Here is a 21,064-nt window from a genome sequence, read left to right as displayed (position 1 = left end):
ATAAATATTTAGTCATTGTGAAAATTACAGCAATCCAGTTTTCATCAGATTTCAAAGACGTGCTACAAAAGTAATGCTGAACACGTTGTTTTTACTCCCAATTCTCCGCGGCTAGGAACTAACCATATGTACCGCTATTCTCTAACTCCAGCTCTCAACAGCATTTTATCTTTTGCTTTTACAAGAGGTCAACACTGCAGGTCTGTAATCGTCTCATTCGTTCTGATCTTATTTGATCCCTTATTGGGTCTAGTTTCCTCCTAAATACGTCTTGTATAGTTTCGTTCCTGCTTATTAATCTTATATTTGAACAGTTTTGTAAAGCATGTCGAATTTCATGATTTTCCAGTCACAAATCCGTAATTATTTCCTCAATTTACAGTCACATTTTAATTTTCCTAGGTTCTTTTTTCTGATAGATCTCGTCAAGACGAATCAAATGACACAAATGACAGCAATCCCATCTCTGCGCGACATCTACACGCAACAGTATGACAGACTTTCGATCGCCAAAAACATGTCTCAACTGGGTGGCTATCTTGTTATGACGTCATGTGGATTACGTCATCTACCGCGATCATGTCCTGTGCAATCATCCTTTTACTTTAAAATAATTAATATATAAACCATTACCGTGTATGTTATACTTCTTAAGCTATAATCACTTTTTTTGTATCGCATGAAAAGTATCACGACGATTTTTTCGTCGGAGACCCCCGATCCCAATTTGAATGACGTTTCAAGTCGAAAATCGAAGAATTCTGTCCCTTCGAAGAATGAGGATATCTAAAAATTAAATGGAAGGTCTTCGAAGGATGTAAAAAAAAGGCTCCTTCTCAAACCTAATACTATGGGCATGGGAAAAGAACAAGTGTTGACCAAGGGAGTCAGATAGGAAAGATTTCAAGCAAGGTGGCAGAGACGCTGGAACTGTTTCAGTTTTACCAACTTGTTAAACAAGCTGTGAAGGATTAATAAAGTTTGTAAAGACTGATATGCATTTTTATTTTTGAAGTGTCTCTTTATGATACAATATCGTGTACATTTTTATGGTCTGTTACTATTATTATTACGCCGTATTCTACTGTCATTGCAACTCGAGGAAACACTGAAAAAGTAGGGAATGTGTTGAATTCGACATTCGGGTCAGTGCAGTGTTTGAGATTGTTTAATTCAAATTTGTCATTAATTCGAATTCGAAGCTAAGTTTTAACCCTTCATGTACAAATTAACTAAGGTCTGCTTTATTATTATTATTATTATTATTATTATTATTATTATTATTATTATTATTATTATTATTATTATTATTATTATTATTAACATCAGTACGGCTATCGTATATAGGTATTTTGATCTGACGCTATTTAGCTTGTCTGTGGGTCATTTTCGATGCCCCGTTTTACTCCACCAGATGGCAGAGAAATCTGAACTCTATAGGGCGACATATGGATGAGTTTTAATTCATTTTATCGGATAAACAACCAGTGTGTCACTAGAGATGTCTTACATGACGAGGTCGCACTACATACGGTGCCGATTTAACTCCCTAGATTTTCTCGGTATTTAACGTTGTTGGTCAGTGTATTGTGTCTTCTCGGTTCGACTAAGCAATGCGTACTTTGTAGCATCAGTGATGGTGGAGAGTACACGGTATAATGTAACCTACATAAGTGGAAAATAAAACTGTTGTGATTAAAGACTTGGTCATCGTGGTTTCCCCATTTCCATACCAGTTTCCGTGGTTTCCCATTTTCACACCAGGCAAATGCCGGGGCTGTAGCTTAATTAAGGCCACGGTCGCTTCCTCGCCATTCCTAACCCTTTTCTATCCCATCGTCGCCATAAGATATACTGTATCTGTGTCGGTGAGACGTAAAGCAACTTGCAAACAAAAAATGTGGGAATAATGCCTCTCTATCGGGAGGCTGATTACGTTACCGGTGACAGTGTCGTTAAAAGGAACTGGTGAAAGTGACGAACTCGATTTAGATAAACTACTCACGTTCCTGGTCAGCCCACTGCACAGTGACCCCCTTCTTGCTGCGGTTCCCTTAGACGGAAGAGAAGTGCTTACGTATTACGTATCTTACATGTTACAAATTTTACGTATAATCTTGCTATCAGGATGGTTAAGAGTGGGGTCGCCAGGAAGCAACTAAAAAACAAGAGAAACTCTGTGAAATGTGATTGGTTTTTTTTAAAATGATATTTCATTAATACGAGTGAGCTTAGATCCCTGCTCCACGGTATAAAGTGTGCTGTTATTATTGTGGATTGATTCTTAGTTCATACCATAGGAGTTACTGTTATCTCTGGTTGTCATATTCATCTACTAGTGAGTATATGCAGTGTCTGGAATGGTGTGATATTTGCATACACAATCAAATAGTAAAACATGCATGCAAATATGAACAAAAAATGTAAAAAAGATATGCTAAATCAAATCAAAACTTTTTTGTGTGTGTGTGAAATCTTACCTCATTTGTAGCTGTTATACTACTAAGAAAGTTGTCCTGAGATTTTCTTTTGTGAAGTTCCTGTGCCTGTCAGTGAGTAACACGTTATACATTGGAAATGGTAATTCTACATCGCACGAAGTCGCAGGTGCATGTGAAAGATACTACAATTTTTATTCGATGAATTCCTCTTCTATTTCAGTATTTCACTAGACAACGTAGTGATAATATGGCAACTTGTTTTGTTTCCAGGATTTTTATTTAATATCCTAAGTTTATTAAATACAATTGAGTATCTGCGTAATACAATATTATGCCACAACAAGCATGGGTATTCCCCTGTAAAATAGACACAAGCTACTCTCTTGTGTTTTATTTTATACGCAATTGATTTCAGAGATGTCATTACACTGGTAATTAGCTGATGACAGAAAGAGGATAGGTAGTAAATGAAATGTCGTATGGCTTTTAGTGCCGGGATATCCCAGGACGGGTTCGGCTCGCCAGGTGCAGGTCTTTCTATTTGACTCCCGTAGGCGACCTGCGCGTCGTGATGAGGATGAAATAATGATGAAGACAACACATAGACCCAGCCCCCGTGCCATTGGAATTAATCAATTAAGATTAAAATCCCCAACAGGGCCGGGAATCGAACCCGGGAGCCTCTGAACCGAAGGTCAGTACGTTGACCGTTCAGCCAACGAGTCGGGCAGGATAGGTAGTAATTTAATACAACAGTTACGAGAAAATATGCATTTCTTGCATTTAAAAATTTTAAATATGCATTTTCCTCCGGAGTACGCTTTTGTATGCTCTAGCAAACATTGATCACCGGTCCCACGATCTAACGATAGCAAGCTTAACTCTTATGCTGACGCTCCTAGTTCCATTCCCGGCCAGGTCCAGGATTTTTATCTGGATCTGGGGACTGGTGAGCCTACGTGAGAACAATTGAGGAGCTATGCGACAGTGATATACCGGCCCCGGTCTAGAAATCCAAGATTAACGACCGAGATGATTTATCGCGCAGCCGCAGCGCTGTACTGAGTATTCTAGTTGAATCAGTGCTCCGCTCTGACGTCACGGTAACCTCAAGAACCGAGTTACTCTACAGTTCTACTCGCTCCGCCCCACCACTACTTGACATTGCTTAGGTTAGTGTTGCTAAGCATAGCAGTCTGTGTGTGCCATTCCATGTAACTTCATTCGAGTGATTTTTTTTTTTTTTTCGTTGGGTAGCATAGCATCGCATAGCATAGCATAGCGTAGCTTAGCTTCGCTTTCTGTGTGTGCTGGCTTTTAGTCTCATCCTTGACTTTGATAATCTGAAAGTAGCCAAGGTATGAGCGATGCTAGTAATACCATTCATTATGTAGCCAGTCCATGTTATGAACTGTGTGAAGAAATTGCTCATAGGGTCGGTTGATGCGAGCATTTCAGTGGGCTTGACAGACTGATATGTAATAGCAACTTCTGCCTCTGTGAGGAAAGCAGTGGGAAACTACTTCACTCCTCACTTACCTATTATGCCTCTTCGGCGACTCCTAGGCCATCTATAACCGCCGATGGTGAAATAGTTGTGGAGCCAACCAGCCTTCGGGCTGAGTACTCAACATAGGCCTACATGTTTTAAGCTCGAGACTATTGAGAACAGTCAGTTACCATCTCACTTTTATTAACAGTCTATAGATATTATTTACAAACTTTCTTGTTCTGTACTTTTTCCAATACAGCGAAAAATAAAAGAAATATCAGTAGCGGTCTTGTTAAAGTTGAAGTCCAAGAGCCGATAACTACACTCATGTTCATAAAAACCAGAACACCTTGAACGACTAGACATAGGAAGTTCATATTCACAGGACATGTGCATTAGCATGTTCTGAAGAAATGATTAGCATTTGAACCAAGTCGGCCCTCACATTCAAGATCCACATCGATATCTCGGCGCACCACCACCGACTGGTAAAATGTACCTATGGCTCTCGTTGTCGCTATAAACCGAAGGTAATGGATCAGCGTGACTTTAGCAGACGTGCAGGATGCCTCGCAGACGTATGTGAGAATCGTACCGTCAAATGAGTGAGTTTGAAAGAGGGCGTATTATTGGCATGGGAGAACGCGATGGATCTATTGCTGCTCGTGTGGGACGAAGTGTGTCGGTAGTGCAATGGACGTGTACAGAATGGTTCACAGAAGGCCTTAGAACACGGCGAGATGTGTCTGGTCGCACCACCCAGACCACCCTCCGAGAAGATCGACACTTCATCCGAATGGCATTGCAGGACAAATCTGCGTCCTTCTTAGCTCTGGCGCAACAGTGGGACAGTGTAACACATCGTAGACTATCAGGAGTGACAGTCCGTCGCCGTTTATTAAGGTCTGAATTACCGTCTCGCCGTCCACTTCTCCGCCTACCTTTGATTAATGTGCATAAACATGCTAACTGCAATGGTGCACAGAACGACGTCACTGGGGACAGGAATGGCAGCAGATAGTGTCTTCGGACAAATCCAGGTTCTGTTGATTTGAAAATGATGGCTTCATTTTGTTTCGCCGCAGACAGGGGGACAGGCATCACATTGACTGCATTCGCACAGGACATATAGCGCCAACTCAAGGCCTCATGGTATGGGGTGCTATTGGGTACGACCACAAATCACAGTTGATGCGTGTCCAGGGCACTGTGGCCAGTTTGACCTAGGTGAATGACATCCTGCGACCCGTAACCATACCCTTTCTGAACGACACCCCAGACGCCATATTTCAGCAGGACAATGCGCTATCACATGTTGCTGCACGAACACGTGCCTTCTTGTTGTCACAGGATGTCCGACTGTTGCCCTGGCCCGCCCGCTCACCGGACTTGTCGCCAATCGAAAATGTGTGGGATATGGTGAAACGACGGCTGTGGCGCTGTGACCCATTGCCAACCACCAAAGATGAAACTGTGGAACCAGGTGAATGCAGCATGGATGGCTATACATCAGGACGCCATTCGCGCCTTATACGAGTCGATGCCATCACACATGGAACAAGTTATCAGTGCCCATGGAGGACCCAGTGCTTACTAGGCAACAGGACACATGCTGAACCTAGATGACTGAAATGCTAATCGTTTCTGCAGAACATACTAATGAACATGTCCTGTGATTATGAACTCTAGTGTTTCAAGGTTTTGTTTTTTATGAACATGAGTGTATTTTTATGGAGATTATCCTGCCAACGTCTTATTTTTAAATGCTTTGTACATTTGTCTGCACTTTTTTAATATTAACCTGATATTTGGTTTTCATACCGAAAGTAAAATATCAAATCAAGGCCAGCAATAATGCAAGAAAAGATCTGACTGCAAAAGACCATAGACAGTCAGGAAGCTGTCGTGACATGCCGCTGACAGGGGAAGCTTGTCCGCCTGCGTACTTCATAATTTCGGGAACAACATGAGGGATCGATAAAATAATCATATGCATGCTAAGCGATTGTTCCGTCAACGTCGCGTTCAAGAACTAGTGAGGTTACAAGAAGAGTGCTGTATTTTGACATAGCTTTCATCAAAGAGCATTTTCAGCATCACTACTCATTGCGTACCGTCTTTCTCACTAGCCACAAACAGACCATGCCCTGAATGACATATCATTCAGTATCACTCGCATCTTTGGTTAAATGGGTCCTGGTTTCAATTCCCAACCGTGTCGGAGATTTTAACTTTCATTGGTTAATTCCGATGGCTCGAGAGCTGGGTGTATGTGCCGCCTTCATAATTAAAATTCATAATTAGGGCCCCATTCTCACTGACGCACAGGTCACCTGTAAGGCGTCAACTCAGAAGACCTGTACTAGGCCTCTCCAGAGATCACATGACATTAAATTACTTCATCATCTTCTATATTGGGCCTATCATATTTATAAGTGAGAACATAACATCAAAAAAGCTACATTTTTCTCTGGCTTTTCCCACCGGAGAAATAAACAAACAAATACACAAACTACTGCACCCATTAAGAGAAGGCAACAAGCAAGAATGCCATATAACAGTTTTTGAACACTGTTCAGGTCCTATTTTCTTTTGCCGTCCATTCAACGTTATACTAACATACACAGGTTTTCAGCGACGTTATGACAGGAGAGGGCTAGGCTAGAAAGATACCGACCGTTCCCCTAGGTAACCTATCCTCCTCCAGCATTACATAACTGCACCACCGAACCCGGTTTATACGCACAGAATTATACACCGAGTTCATTCCTAAGCCTTTATCTCCTCATTCAGAGCATCCTCGTGCCATTGCTCCCACCTGTTTGTACCAGCAATCGTTCTCGCTATCCTACCTTCAATTTATGAATACGATATCCTGAAGGTGAAGCTATCCAGATTTCACTCCCGTCCAGCAAAGTCTGTCCAAAACAGATCGATCCGTGTGCTCACTTCTTTCTCACAGAATACTGTTATTCGCAACTGCTTTGCTACACACCGTTTCTATTTCCCTTACTGTACTATCTTTGTGGAAGAAAACACATCCTCCTGTTCCAATTAAATACTATCAGATTTAAAATATTATAATCGATCTGAGCGTGCTCGATATTTTGAAAGAAGTGGGTGGATCGCTTTTTCTACATTTTGGACAATCTACTCTAATGTCATTCCTACGTAATGGACGTCACACTTTATCCTGACCACAAGTCCGCAGAAGCCTACTCCTATCTAGGAGTGAGGGATGTTATTGCCTCTTATGCTTTCATTAGAGTACTTCTCGCATTGCTCAAGACGAGGCCATCATTATGTCGCTGTGTACCCATAGATGAAGACAGGAATAGCACTGCCTCGAGTGAGACTAATACTTTATAGATTGTAGCTACATACATTAATTACCATATTAGGAAGTATTTATTAGTACTAAAGTAGCTGTTTATCTATGCGACATTTTAATTCCTCCCGTGGCAGAATATCGATGTGTTTGTCACATACCGTAATTTACTTCAGTGTTGCTCATTTTCCAAATTTAGAAGTGCTGGATTCAACATGAGGAAATTACTTTTCCAATTATTTTCGTATCAATGACTTGTAACTAATATATTTTTCATCACAATGATTGTGAGGACATTTCACATACAACGCCACGTAATTCAGGAGGACTTGTAGAATTCTGCTGCTCATTGCAGCACTCAAAAATGTCCAGGTTATTTAATACACAACTTTGACCATTTAATGAGATTTTTTTGACAAGTTGCTTTACGTCGCACGGACACAGATAGGTCTTGGCGACGAAGGGACAGGAAAGAAGCGGCCGTGGACTTAATTAAGGTACAGCCGCAGCATTTTTCTGGTGTGAAAATGGGAAACGACGGAAAACCATCGTCAGGGCTGCCGACAGTGGAAATCGGCCTCATTCTCTCTCGAATGCAAGCTCACACCTGCGCGACCCTAACCACACGGCCAACTCGCTCGATAGTCTACTAGTTATTAAGTTTCTACAGTTTAGTAAATTTTAGAACTACAATGGATTTAGTTACTTAAGACATAACACTTTACGTGATCATACTTACTGGAATAAGAAGTCTATTAATAGTTTAATATACTGTATTTTAATAATAATAATAATAATAATAATAATAAACGAAATATAACATTTAAATACTGTACGTTATTTATACTTGTGATGAATTAGCTTTCAAACGGAACGCGTAAATTCTTCATATCATTGAAATTAAACTATGTAGTGTTACGAGTCATACACAATAGTTCGTAATGACTGAAGACAAAAAAAGGTTACAGTTGCGCAGAAGCCACAGATTTTTTAAAAAAATTGCCTGAAATTACAGGTGTCCGCAAGGACCGAGAATACTACAACAAATTTATAAATTCATAACTTACAGTACAGTGGTTATGAACAAAGGAAGCGAAATATGAATATCAAACAGGAAATCTGTGGTTTGTGACACATTCAGTTCTTTAACGTGTAACTGTTCCACCTCGTCAAAACACTTGGGGAGATGAAAGTTATTATCTTGGGACACATGAATATTAAATAAACTATTTGTGGCTTGCCCGCAAATTGGCACGCAAATAGAAACAACTAACATTCCATGGTTCCCCATTTCTCTATGTAATGTTTGGGCGCCATGGTTACAGTTTTAAATAAAACTGTAAACCAAAATTTATATTTACTAGCATAGAGACTTATACTGAAATCACAGGGGTAGGATTTTAAATAATTAACCATTAAGTATCGCTTAAGAAAGAAAATTAACGCAATATAAAATACAAATGAACGTATTATACAAAAAAATGAGATGAATCGGAAAAGTTTCCTTAAAGCGTGGAGGAATTTATAATTTACTGAATTTACTATTGCTTGCTTTATCTAATTGAAGCTCACCAATTGCAGCTTCCGTTGAAGTCATCTGGTTTCCGTGGTTACTCGTTCTCTTCTTCTCGATGTAGACTTTGCTCCATGGACATCCTTCCTTCTTTCTCTGATATGGTACGGGCTATCTGGACTAGCACTCCCTACATGCCTAGGCTTTAAATTAGACATTGGCCCTATACTTGTAAAAACTGATCAGCGTTGATCGTATGAGGAGAAAATTCACAGAGATATGAATTTTTCCATATTATTAGAAATCTCAAACCAGCTGAGCTATACTATTTATACGGTACAGACTTGTACCAAAATTCCGTAGACTTGAACTAAATATAGTTCTTCGTCCACAATATTTACTGAATATAACACAAGCCGTAAGCTTGTTTCGTTTCACGCAGATCCGATAACATTACCGCACGTAAGTCCTGTATCGAAGCGATAATACATTGTACAAAAGTAACTATGTCGCGGAGCGACCACACACTGTTTCAAATATCAAATCACGTCGTTCAAAGTAGATGTTCACAGTAGAAGTACTAGTGATGGAGTTCACGTAGTTAGGTTGTAAGGTTGTTAGGTAGTAAGGTCCCGTTCTCGTGTTGAGAATCAGTAGATATCCGGGCTCACCCCCACTCTTGGTAACAGTTCAGTCTCAAAACTCATATACAATGAAGTATATGATTCGATAGATCGAAGCATCAACTCCCCTTCCCTTCTTCCTCGACAAGTCCAGAAGGCGTGGCGATGATATAGCTGACCAGCTTGCAAGCCTCGCACACGGGTCGCTGTTTACTAGCCTTGGTCATAAGATAAACCCATGACGCACGCAAAATCCCAAGCTTCAAGAATAACCCTCCGTATACACAAACATGAGATGAAATGAAAACAACTATGTCTCAACATATTGACCGTATTTACAACATAATGAATTCTTATCCTACATAATATAATAATTTAGATAATAAAACGATGTTATCATATATACAATATGATTCCAAAATGCCTTGATTACAAATGATTGACATTGAATAAATATGTTATTACAAATAATTGCCGATGGCGGATAAACTTGATATCAATTGATATCGCGTAAAATGATATTATATTAAATTAGTAGGGCTGGAGAAGCCTGGACGGTTACAAACGTGAGGATGAATGAAAACATTGTCTTAAGTATCTTCACGGATACCTGATGCCTTTTAAGGATAATAATTAGGAAATGATAGACTAGGATTTGGACGGAGGTGGCTGTGGAATTTATCTCAGTCCCAATACTTGTCACAAGTCAGTGACAGCGGCCTTTTTTATTTAGCGTATGGCCCATACAATCAAGTTGAGTTCAGATATAAATTATATGCATATTTACATAACAAGAAAACAATGAACAAGAAAAGGCTCCCTACAACTGAATGTCAAGATCACTGATCCACTGTATTGCTTCTGGAGTTGCCATCAGGAAATCCACTTTGCTGCCTTAGTACATTAGTACTTATTTTACAACGCCACCTTTCCAAGTTTATTCAATGCATCGTACAGCTGAAAGGGAATATTTCTCCTAGTGCTCCCACTACTATTCGGTCGAAACAAGTCTATCTATCTAACTATCTGTCTTCACTTTTCCCACACCCTGATGTAGTTGCAGGCGTAAACTACGTCGCTGAAAGGCATAAAGGTCTATAATGAAGATGTACGTATGATGTATGCATTCTATTATTTATCCTTTTTAATATCTTCAATAATATTTGATATAGGCTCTAGGTATCTGCCTGTCCTTTTTTTTTTTTTTTTTTTGCATTTTAAAGCCGGGGGTTACAAATAGTCATAGATGAACACTTTAATTAATGTTTGAATAAAGTCGAAACTTAAGTCACGAATTGGTGTAATTTGTGGTAAAAATTTACATCTCAAAATTATCAAAATGAACACTTTTTAAACATTTTAAAATTAATTTGTTAAGAAAGGAGCCATATTTTTTTCCGATCGATTCTTTTTAAGTTTCTTCATTCTGCCGAAACAAGCAGCAATTTCTTCTTAAAGAAACTCACAAAATTTCAAAATTTGTTCTTCAGTTTCTATACCTCTTCAGTACAAATATATTATCATCAGATTCCATGTCCGGCTCCATAGCTAAATGGTTAGCGTGCTGGCCTTTGGTCACAGGGGTACAGGGTTCGATTCCCGGCAGGGTCGGGAATTTTAACCTTAATTGGTTAATTTCCCTGGCACGGGGACTGGGTGTATGTGTCGTCTTCATCATCATTTCATCCTCATCACGACGCGCAGGTCACCTACGGGTGTCAAATCGAAAGACCTGCATCTGGCGAGCCGAACTTGTCCTTGGACACTCCCGGCACTAAAAGCCATACGCCATTTTTTATCAGATTCCATCAAATAACTCAATTATTTCCAACTCGTATTGCCTACCACCGAACTGCATTACTAATTTAAATTCACTATGAATAAAATAACAGCCTTCAGACCATTCAGTGCAGGTTTACATCATTAAATAAACATTTATAGATTAAGTTTAGCCTGTATTTATCAACACGACACAATGTGGGGTCGCGGATGCGAGGGATGTATTCACTATTGCGTGTTTCTGTTATGTGTTGTGTGAATATGAAGAGAAATGTAATGGGACAAACACAAACACACAGTCCTCGAGCCGTACGAATTAACCGTACACAGTCAAAATCTACGTCCGGACCTGGAATCGAACCTGAGGCCTCCTAAACCGAAGGCCAGTACGCTGACCATTCAGGCAAGGAGCCGATGTAAATTATATACAATGGATTGCAATAATGGTATAATATTTCAGCAACATGAAACCCTTATACTGTGAGAACAATCACTGATTCCTGTAGCTAGATTTAAAATGATTATAAGAGGCTTCAAGTAGTTTTTCGGTATTTTTTCTCAAATGCTTGCATTTTATGTTTGGATGATGAAGTAGACAGCACAGGTGTTCTGCGCCGCTTGGAGAGCGTAGAAAGAGAAATCTGTTAGTGCTGCCAGACTAAGAAGAGTGTCTTGGGCGTTTTAGACATGTTTCCTGGGAAAATGTCTGGATACAGTATCTGGAAAGCCCAGTTTATTGCTAATGGAAATACAGTAATAACGGAGGGATACACAAATAGTTAATGCAATATTAAAGAAAACTTCCTAAAAGCGAAAATGTGTAAATCATGTGTAAATTGAAATATAATGAAAGTTTCATGAAATACGAAAATGTTGACAATGTAATATGAAATAAAAAATCGCGTAAAAGTAATTCTACGTGCTGCAAATCCATCTTATAAATAAAATTCTAGGGGGTCCGTTGTCTGTAATGTCATTTATTTTACCAGATTTTGATATTTATCCATTTATGGTCAATTAAAGATTGTATCAGTAGTTTTTAGCTTTCGTGTTTGTTAGTTTTTTGTTTGTTTGTTTGTTCCACCATCACGGGTAAACGACTGAATAGATCTCGACCAAACTTCATATTTAGAGTCTACTCATCCAGGAGCAGGTTTCGATATGCACATCGTTTAAAAATCACTGAATAGACTGGGGGTTTAGAGTAAGACCAGAATAGGTTTTTTAAATTTTCTCTTACACTATTGATTACATGTAAAATCTGTAGACTATATGTGAAACGCCCCTGCATTTTAAATAATTGTTGTACATAATTTCGCTTACTCTTCAAATGACGGAGCAAAATTACTATTCTACGGGCTCCATGCTCTGCAGCCAATAACGAACACTCTCGCAGACGTACAGTTATTTGATGGATCCATAACAGGAGAAAATCAGAGGATGCATCATATTTCTCTCGGCTTTAAAATTACCCCCACCTAATGTATCTGAACACCGAAGTAACATCAGGTAAAAATTTTCCCTTTAGTGTCTGTCTGTCTATCAGATTATCTGCCTGTTTGTATATTCCTAAAAGTGGAAAACTGTTGGACCTATTTCAAACAGACTACGTATTTGGATTCTACTTACTCAGAATTGTGTTGTCACGCGCATATGATGTCATTGTAATCACATGGAGTTGGTATTTATAGGAAGATTATTCTCGAATATTTTCGTTAACATTTGGTCTATCAAAAGACTGTGTACAACAAACGTTTAAGGATTTGTTATTTCCGTTCAATTATGCCATGTACGTGATTGTCGTACGACGGATAATAACGCAGATGATTACGAAAACTTGAATTTTTAGTCCAAGTCCCGGGAGACATGTCGTGCATGTCACTTCAAGGTGGGCAACGGAAAAACTAAAGAGCCATTTTACTCTTTTCGATAAGGCAGATATTAAGGGAGGTATCATCAACATCAGAGCTCCACGACAGTGGCCAGAGATACAATATGGAACCTGAGAACCACGGAGAATTTCGCACAACTTCGGACCAGGAACTGTAGCGTACAATGAATTCGGAAATCGTCCTCGTTCTCCCTCGACTTCTCAGCTTCATCATATTTCATATTTCTCTGTCTGTAATTTCGATTATTTTGCCAAATTTTCAGACATTTATCCGTTTTAGATCAACTCAAGATCGTATCAGGTTTTAGCTTTTTCGTCTGTTCACCATCACGGTGCAGCGGCTGGATAGAACTCAACCAAACTTCATATTTATAGTATATTCGTCAAGAAGCAGGTTTTGATACGCATATGATTTAAAAATCATTGTTTATAGGGAGATCCAACGAGTTATTTGATATTTTATCATACACTACTGATTTTCTGTAAAATCTGTCCCTTCACTTTAAATATTTTTTGTTATCTACATAATTTCGCGAACTCTTTAAATGACGGAGAAAATTACTATTTACTGCGTTGGACGACGGACAGCCTCGCAGACCAACAACGAACCTACCGGTTACCTTGGCAACGTCTCTGGCTGCTTGCCAGCAGGGAAGTGGCGTAATGCGATTTTCGTCATCATTCCTGTAAACTCGTGGTTTTCGTTGGGTTGAGAGACATCAAGCTGCAATTCTGCAGGATATTTTCGGAATACCGTTGGAGGTTACAATAGTCTTCGAATAATACTAAAGGTGGCTGATAAAAATTTCAACAGTACCGCGGAGTGTGGCCCATTATTTCACACCGCAATGTGTTTTCTGGCATGTGCTATAATATTTACTGCATTTTTCTTCTACTTCCGTTTCCTGCTTTAATTTCTTGCATCTGCCTTGCATCTTTAGGCTTAAGTAATAACATCATAAGTTATCTTCTCATCTGATTACCTTAGAATCCCTACGCCTAAATATCTCCTCTGGTACCGCTTTCTTATATCCGTAACTCATATCACCACAGTTTAGTGAGAAGCATTTCATTTTTCCAATGCATCCACATAGTATTTACATATTTGTCTGATCCGGCTGTCCTCAGTTCTTATCCCGTCTTCAAATAATGTCAACTTTCTTAACTTTATTACTTTCTACCTAATTTCTGTAACTGACGGAAAAATTCCAAGATGTTGAAAATATGTAACAGTTTGACACCAAAAAATATCGAAATATGGAGGCAATTTTTGGGGTAATTGGTGGCTAAACGGTAAGTCGTATCACAAAACAGATAGACAATCGCCGCTGAATTTGGAGACATCTACAACTTTTGTCTTCTGTCGTTTTGTCATACCTCGATCCCTTATATGTTAGATAGAGCTGCATTTCTCTATTGTAGGTAAAGTGTGTAATTTTCACACGCATATTTTATAGTTTGCAAGGAAGTCTGCCATTGTGATCAAAACTCCCATTTTCGATTTAACGGCAATAGACAAGCCATGGTTCAGGATATGAAATTTCACATTTTGTCTCTTTCTAGTCATGACACAGCTACAAAATTCTCTTACTTGTAGTAAAATAGCATTGTTATACAAACGAATGATACGATCATATCCTATTCGACACCTTGAAGGATTATGTTGTATGATCAGTCCTCAGCCCGAAGGCTGGTTGGATTCTCTGCAGCTCCACCAATAACTGTCATAGGTGGCCTAGGCATCACTGAAGAGGCGTACTGAGGAAAGGAGGAGAGAGGTAGTTTTCCGTTGCTTTCCTCACTGAGCCAGAAGTTGCAATTACATACCAGTCTGCCAAGCCCACTGGAATGCATGCACCATCTGACTCTATGAGCAATATTTTTACGCCATTCATAGCAGGGACTGGCTGCATAAGGAATGGCAATACAAGTATCGCTCATACCTCAGTCACGTTCATATTGTCAAAGCCAAGGATAAGAATGAGACAGATCAGTGAAGGTAACAAAATTGCTCTAGCTCATGCCAGAAGACATAGTGCGTTGTAAACACTAGGTCTTGCCAGTAAAGGCATAAGCTTACCTCAAGGGTTTCACAAGCCATAAATTTGCAAAATGAATTTCCTCGCATGTCTGTAAGCAGTGCTTAACCTGATGACAGTTTTGAACACATGGCAGAAAATACTTCTCAAGGACATACGTAATGTTCTGTCTACTCTTTTGATTTCATCATTAGTTCTCTTCTACAAATTGCCTGTACAGCATTTTGTTACGTCATGTCCTCTAGCAGCCTCCAACCTTACCACTGCTCTCATATAACCACCGTGCAGCGGAAATCCAAAGTCCAGTGCGATCCGTGCTTTCAGCCAACCTTCATCCTGTGTACAAGACTCGGTGTTCACAGTGTTATGGTAAGAAACAAGACAATGTATTGCATTTACGTTGGGGTTACCGCATGTTTGGGTCTTCTTATTCTAATGGTTTTTTTCATACTCCCATGACAGGGAGTGAGTCCTCAGCTCGACAAAGGAGCTCTTTAGTTTGTGGGTCGCAATATTTTGTTGAAGGTGTGTTCTTAAATATTATTTTAATTTTGTTGATGTTGTTCTTGGGTTTGGCGTAGAAGTTGTTCACAAGAAGGCGTCACCCAGTGCGAAGCCCTGATCATCCCCACCCAGGTTTCACACTGTTATTCCCCATTTATTAATTCCAAATTTTTGTACATAGAATATTTAGAAAATATTTACGATGAAAAAATAAGACATTACCAAAACAGAAAGATTTTCTAATGATAATTTTCGAAATCCCTTCCCTTTTAGAGCGTTATTTTTCACGTCTGTATTTTGTATGGACAAGTCGAATTTTGACATTTCTCCATGTCCGAAATCTAGAAGAAATCTAGAAATATCCGTACTTTAATTTTTGAATGGTATATTTTAATTATGTTATTTTATTATGTTTATGTAATGGAATGCGATTGTACTAAGGAACCGTTTTTCCGTTACAGGGGCCTAAAGTGTGCTTTTACCAATGAGTTGAGATGTTTACGATCGAGCAGTGAGGTGAGGCCGGAATTTCGGAACGAATAGTTGAAACACACTCGCCCTTATAACGTAAAATATTTTATACAATACTATACAGAATGACTTTATTTGATTTCAATAATATTAAAATCTCTGCACATGGTTATGAGCGTGTTTAGGGGTTGTAGTAAGGATGTAAAGGAAGGGGCATATAAGTCTCTGGTAAGACCGCAACTAAGAGTATGGTCTGCCAAGGTACCATGGTACCCTCACCAGGATTACTTGATTCAAGAACTGGAAAAAATCCAAAGAAAAGCAGCTCGATTTCTTCTGGGTGATTTCTGCCAAAAAGTGTAGCGTTCCAAAAATGTTGCAAAGTTTATACTGGGAAGAATTGGGAGAAAGAATATGAGCTGCTCGACTGAGTAGCATGTTCCGAGCTGTCAACGAAGAGATGGCGTGGAATGACATTAGTAGACGAATAAGTTTGAGTGACGTCTTTAAAAGTAGGAAAGATCACAATATGAGGATAAAGTTGGAATTCAAGGCGACAAATTGGGGCAAATATTCATTTATCGGAAGGGGAGTTAGGGATTGGAATAACTTACCAAGGGAGATGTTCAATAAATTTGCAGTTTCTTTGAAATCATTTAAGAAAAGGTTAGGAAAACAACAGATAGGAAATCTGCCACCTAGGCGACTGCCCTAAATGCAGATCAGTATTGATTGATTGATTACCGGGCGAGTTGGTCGTGCGGTTAGGGGCGCGCGGCTGTGAGGTTGCATCCGGGAGATAGTGGGTTCGAATTCCACTGTCGGCAGCCCTGAAGATGGTTTACCGTGGTTTCCCATTTTCACACCAGGCAAATGCTGGGGCTGTACCTTAATTAAGGCCACGGCCACTTCCTTCCAACTCCTAGGCCTTTCCTATCCCATCGTCGCCATATGTCGGTGCGACGTAAAGCCACTAAAATGATTGATTGATTGATTGATTGATTGATTGATTGATTGATTGATTGATTGATTGATTGATTGATTGATTGATTGATTGATTGATTGATTGATTGATTGAAGATGAACATTTGATGATGCTCAGTTCACAGCCCACCATTTCAACAGTGGAGTTGATTCGCCCACATGACGCTGTGTACCCATCTGATAAGTATCGCAGTAACTGTTTTACATGAACTGAAAAAGGTTTCTGACGGCATATTTTTATGTTAGTAGAAGTTGAGTACCTTAAGTGATTATAGTAAAAGTTCCACTTACCACATTATTTTGAAGAACGTAAACATATAGAGAAAGTGAATGTAGTTACTTATCTACAAAACGTTTAATTGTTATCATCCGGCTCCGTGGCTAAATGGTTAGCGTGCTGGCCTTTGCTGAAAGGGGTCCCGTGTTCGATTCCCGGCAGGATCTTGAATTTTAACCATCATTAGTTAATTTTCCTAGCACGGGGGCTGGGTGTATGTGTTGTCTTCATCATTTCATCCTCATCACGACGCGCAGGTCACCTACGGGAGTCAAATCAAAAGACCTGCACCTGGCAAGCCGAACCCGTCCTGGGACCTCCCGGCACTAAAACTCATACGCCATTTCATTTCATGTTGCTGACAGATACTACAATGACTACATACATGTATACATCTTCATTATGGACTGCTGTGCCTTTCATTGTTCAGTCTGCAAGCCTCTCTGAATTAAATACTAGTCTCCAGAATCCTCTATTTCCAAATAAGTATGTGGCCTCGTTTCGCTCTACATCCAGGGTGCGAAATCGCGGGGGGCCTAGGGTTTCCCCTACCGACGATTTAATCTCAAAGGTTTCTCCCCACGAAAATTCCCGCCGAGGGAGGCGGGGGGGAATTCGTTCATTACAAAATGATTAGGAATATGTAGAACATATATAGCCTATTACTGAATTTAATGTTTTTCTTACTATGTACATTTTCATGAAAATATCAGCAATTATACATAATACAGAAATAATAGAATGACTGTCAGACCTTGAGCAATAAAGCAATGCAGCAGTGGCAGCTCAGCGCATGTTCATGTTTCACTCCGGCAAGTCCGTCTGAAACCCGGGAATAACTTTCCAATATTTACCATTCTTGTTATAACAACAGAATTCAAACAAAAATATTTAAAATTCACATTTTTCTGGAGGGGGTGGGGTAATTCACATAAAGGAGAATTATATACCTCCTCCCCCGCCGGGTACTACCTGAAATAAACACTAGTATTTAAGCCCTATGATCCTTCTACACACACACACACACACACTAAAACCCATTTCTTTCCGATTTCGTACCCTGTCCACACCTCTTATCACTGAAAACCAAATCTAACCATCATCACCTGGGTTTTTCTCTACTCCTCTTACCCTCCTTTGACAAACCCATTATTCTCCTTGGTAACCTATCCTCCTCCAGTCACCTTACATGACTCACCACCGAAACCTGTTTATATTTGCAGCTTTATCCATCGAGTTCATCCCTAAATTAGCCTTTATATCGTCACTACGAGAACCCTCCTGCCATTGTCCCACCTGTTTGCAACTTCCATCATTCTCGTTAATTCTAACTTATGAATAAGATATAGTGAGTCTAATCAAGCTTTCACTCCCCTACAGTAGACTTACTTGTGCCAGGCTCCTCACTTTCATCTATCCTATCCGACCTCCCTTGGTCAACACTTGTTCTTTTCCGACCCCGACACTATTAGGATTGCGAGGGCTAGGGAGTCTTTCATTTTCACGCCCTTCGTGGCCCTTGTCATCCTTTGGCCGATACCTTCATTTTTCGAAGTGTCGGACCCCTTCCATATTTTATCTCTGATTAGTGTTATTTAGAGTATGGTTGCCTAGTTGTACTTCCTCTTAAAACAATAATCACCACCACCACCATTCAGTAGAGTCGGTCTGTTAACATACCGATGTAAATATAGTTTCATTCGGGAGCTGACTTATTTCGTATAAAATACGAATGCGAGCTCTCTACATTACCTTTGCTGCGTCTCGATTCAGTTTCGCGTAGCACACCACAGTCTTGGCAAAATACACGTCCTAAATACTTCATAGGATCCACCTTTTCCAGTTTCTCACTTTCTACTTGACATGCAATCCTCTTAGGCCTTTCCCCTAAATACAATAACTTTGTTTTAGAGAGGCAGTGTTTTCCTGTAACTGATGAGTTTGGAGAATCGATACCTGGCTATTTCCAGTTAAAAACTCAACCACGTTGCCATCCATTCTAGCTCTCACTGGAGATGGACGTTTGTTCCATTGAACAACAAGGATATTGTTTTCTGCCATAAATTAAATTCACGTGCAGTGAATTCTTTGATTCTATCAAAGGAAACAGTAACTTTGTTTTAGAGAGGCAGCGTTTTCTTGTAATAATAATAATAATAATAATAATAATAATCGTATGGCCTCAGCTACCGTGTGCAGACATTTCGATGTGACGCCATCTGGCTGTCTGCTCGTCAATTTCGACCTTCCGTTTTACTCTAGGCCCACTAGATGGCAGACCGAGTAAACCGGATCTCTCTTGGGCGTCTGTCTGTTAGGTCATCAGCCCAGAGGCTGGTTGGATCCTCAAATAGCACCACCAAAGGTTATGCGGTTATAAGGAAACCCCAAAAACCAATGGCAGCACCAACATGAGGCGTACTAGGCAAGATGAGGAGTGAGGTAGTTTCTTGGGTGTCTATGACTGAGATTTAATGAATTTTGTCGGGTAAATACCAAATGTGTCCGCCTCTGTGGTGTAGTGGTTAGCGTGATTAGCTGCCACCCCCGGAGGTCCGGGTTCGATTCCCGGCTCTGCCACGAAATTTGAAAAGTGGTACGAGGGCTGGAACGGGGTCCACTCAGCCTCGTGAGGTCAACTGAGTAGAGGTGGGTTCGATTCCCACCTCAGCCATCCTGGAAGTGGTTTTCCGTGGTTTCCCACTTCTCCTCCAGGCAAATGCCGGGATGGTACCTAACTTAAGGCCACGGCCGCTTCCTTCCCTCATCCTTGCCTATCCCTTCCAATCTTCCCATCCCTCCACAAGGCCCCTGTTCAGCTTAGCAGGTGAGGCCGCCTGGGCGAGGTACTGGCCATTCTCCCCAGTTGTATCCCCGACCAAGAGTCTGAAGCTCCAGGACACTGCCCTTGAGGCGGTAGAGGTGGGATCCCTCGCCGAGTCCGAGGGAAAAACCGAACCTGGAGGGTAAACAGATGATGATGATGATGAAATACCAAATGTGTCACCAGAGATCTTTTACATGCCGACATCGTACGACATGGAGTATCGAATGGATTTTTTTCCGCCCTTCAAAAATCCGACTACCTCTGCCAGGTTTGAACCCACTATCTTGGTATCCGGAGGCCGACACTCTACCACGGATCCACAGAGGCAGCTTCCTGTAAGTGATGAGTTTGGAGAATCGATACCTGCTATCTTAAAATAGCCAGTGTGTTACGTTAAATATAGATATGCATGGGCCTAATGCTGTTTTATATTTTTAACGTAGAATACGTCCGGCTCCATGGCTAAATCATTTGCATTCTGGCCTTTGGGTTTCATTCCAGGTCGGGTCGAGGATTTTAATTTTTCATTATTTAATTCCTCTTGCTTGGGGACTGGGTATTTGTGTCGTCTTCAACATTTGAAGGTCACCTATTTGGCGTCAACTCGAGAGATCTGCACCAGGCCTCTCCATAAACCACACGCCATTAAAAAGAACGTAGAATACACATTTATGGAAGGTATGCACCATAAGTCCGCCTCTGTGGTGTAGTGGTTAGCGTGATTAGCTGCCACCCCCGGAGGTCCGGGTTCGATTCCCGGCTCTGCCACGAAATTTGAAAAGTGGTACGAGGGCTGGAACGGGGTCCACTCAGCCTCGGGAGGTCAAGTGAGTAGAGGTGGGTTCGATTCCCACCTCAGCCATCCTGGAAGTGGTTTTCCGTGGTTTCCCACTTC

General features: G+C 40.4%; 1 protein-coding gene across 2 annotated transcripts in view; it reads left to right on the top strand.

The window, feature by feature from the left end:
* Nucleotides 1–21,064, top strand: part of LOC136866384 (putative fatty acyl-CoA reductase CG5065) — a 234,392-nt gene that overhangs the window by 78,859 nt on the left and 134,469 nt on the right. The window contains exon 1 of one of the 2 annotated variants that reach the window (XM_067143306.2): nucleotides 15,408–15,475. The exons of the other annotated variant lie outside the window; for it this stretch is intronic. Coding sequence (XP_066999407.2) covers nucleotides 15,473–15,475 — 3 coding nt within the window. The 5' untranslated portion in view covers nucleotides 15,408–15,472. Of the gene's footprint in view, nucleotides 1–15,407; nucleotides 15,476–21,064 lie in introns of those variants that run through there. 2 annotated transcript variants of the gene reach the window in all.

Source organism: Anabrus simplex, chromosome 1 (assembly GCF_040414725.1).
Source record: "Anabrus simplex isolate iqAnaSimp1 chromosome 1, ASM4041472v1, whole genome shotgun sequence".
Lineage (NCBI taxonomy): Eukaryota > Metazoa > Arthropoda > Insecta > Orthoptera > Tettigoniidae > Anabrus > Anabrus simplex.
The sequence above is the reverse complement of the archived record's forward strand: the minus strand, read 5'-3'. Positions and strand labels throughout refer to the sequence as shown.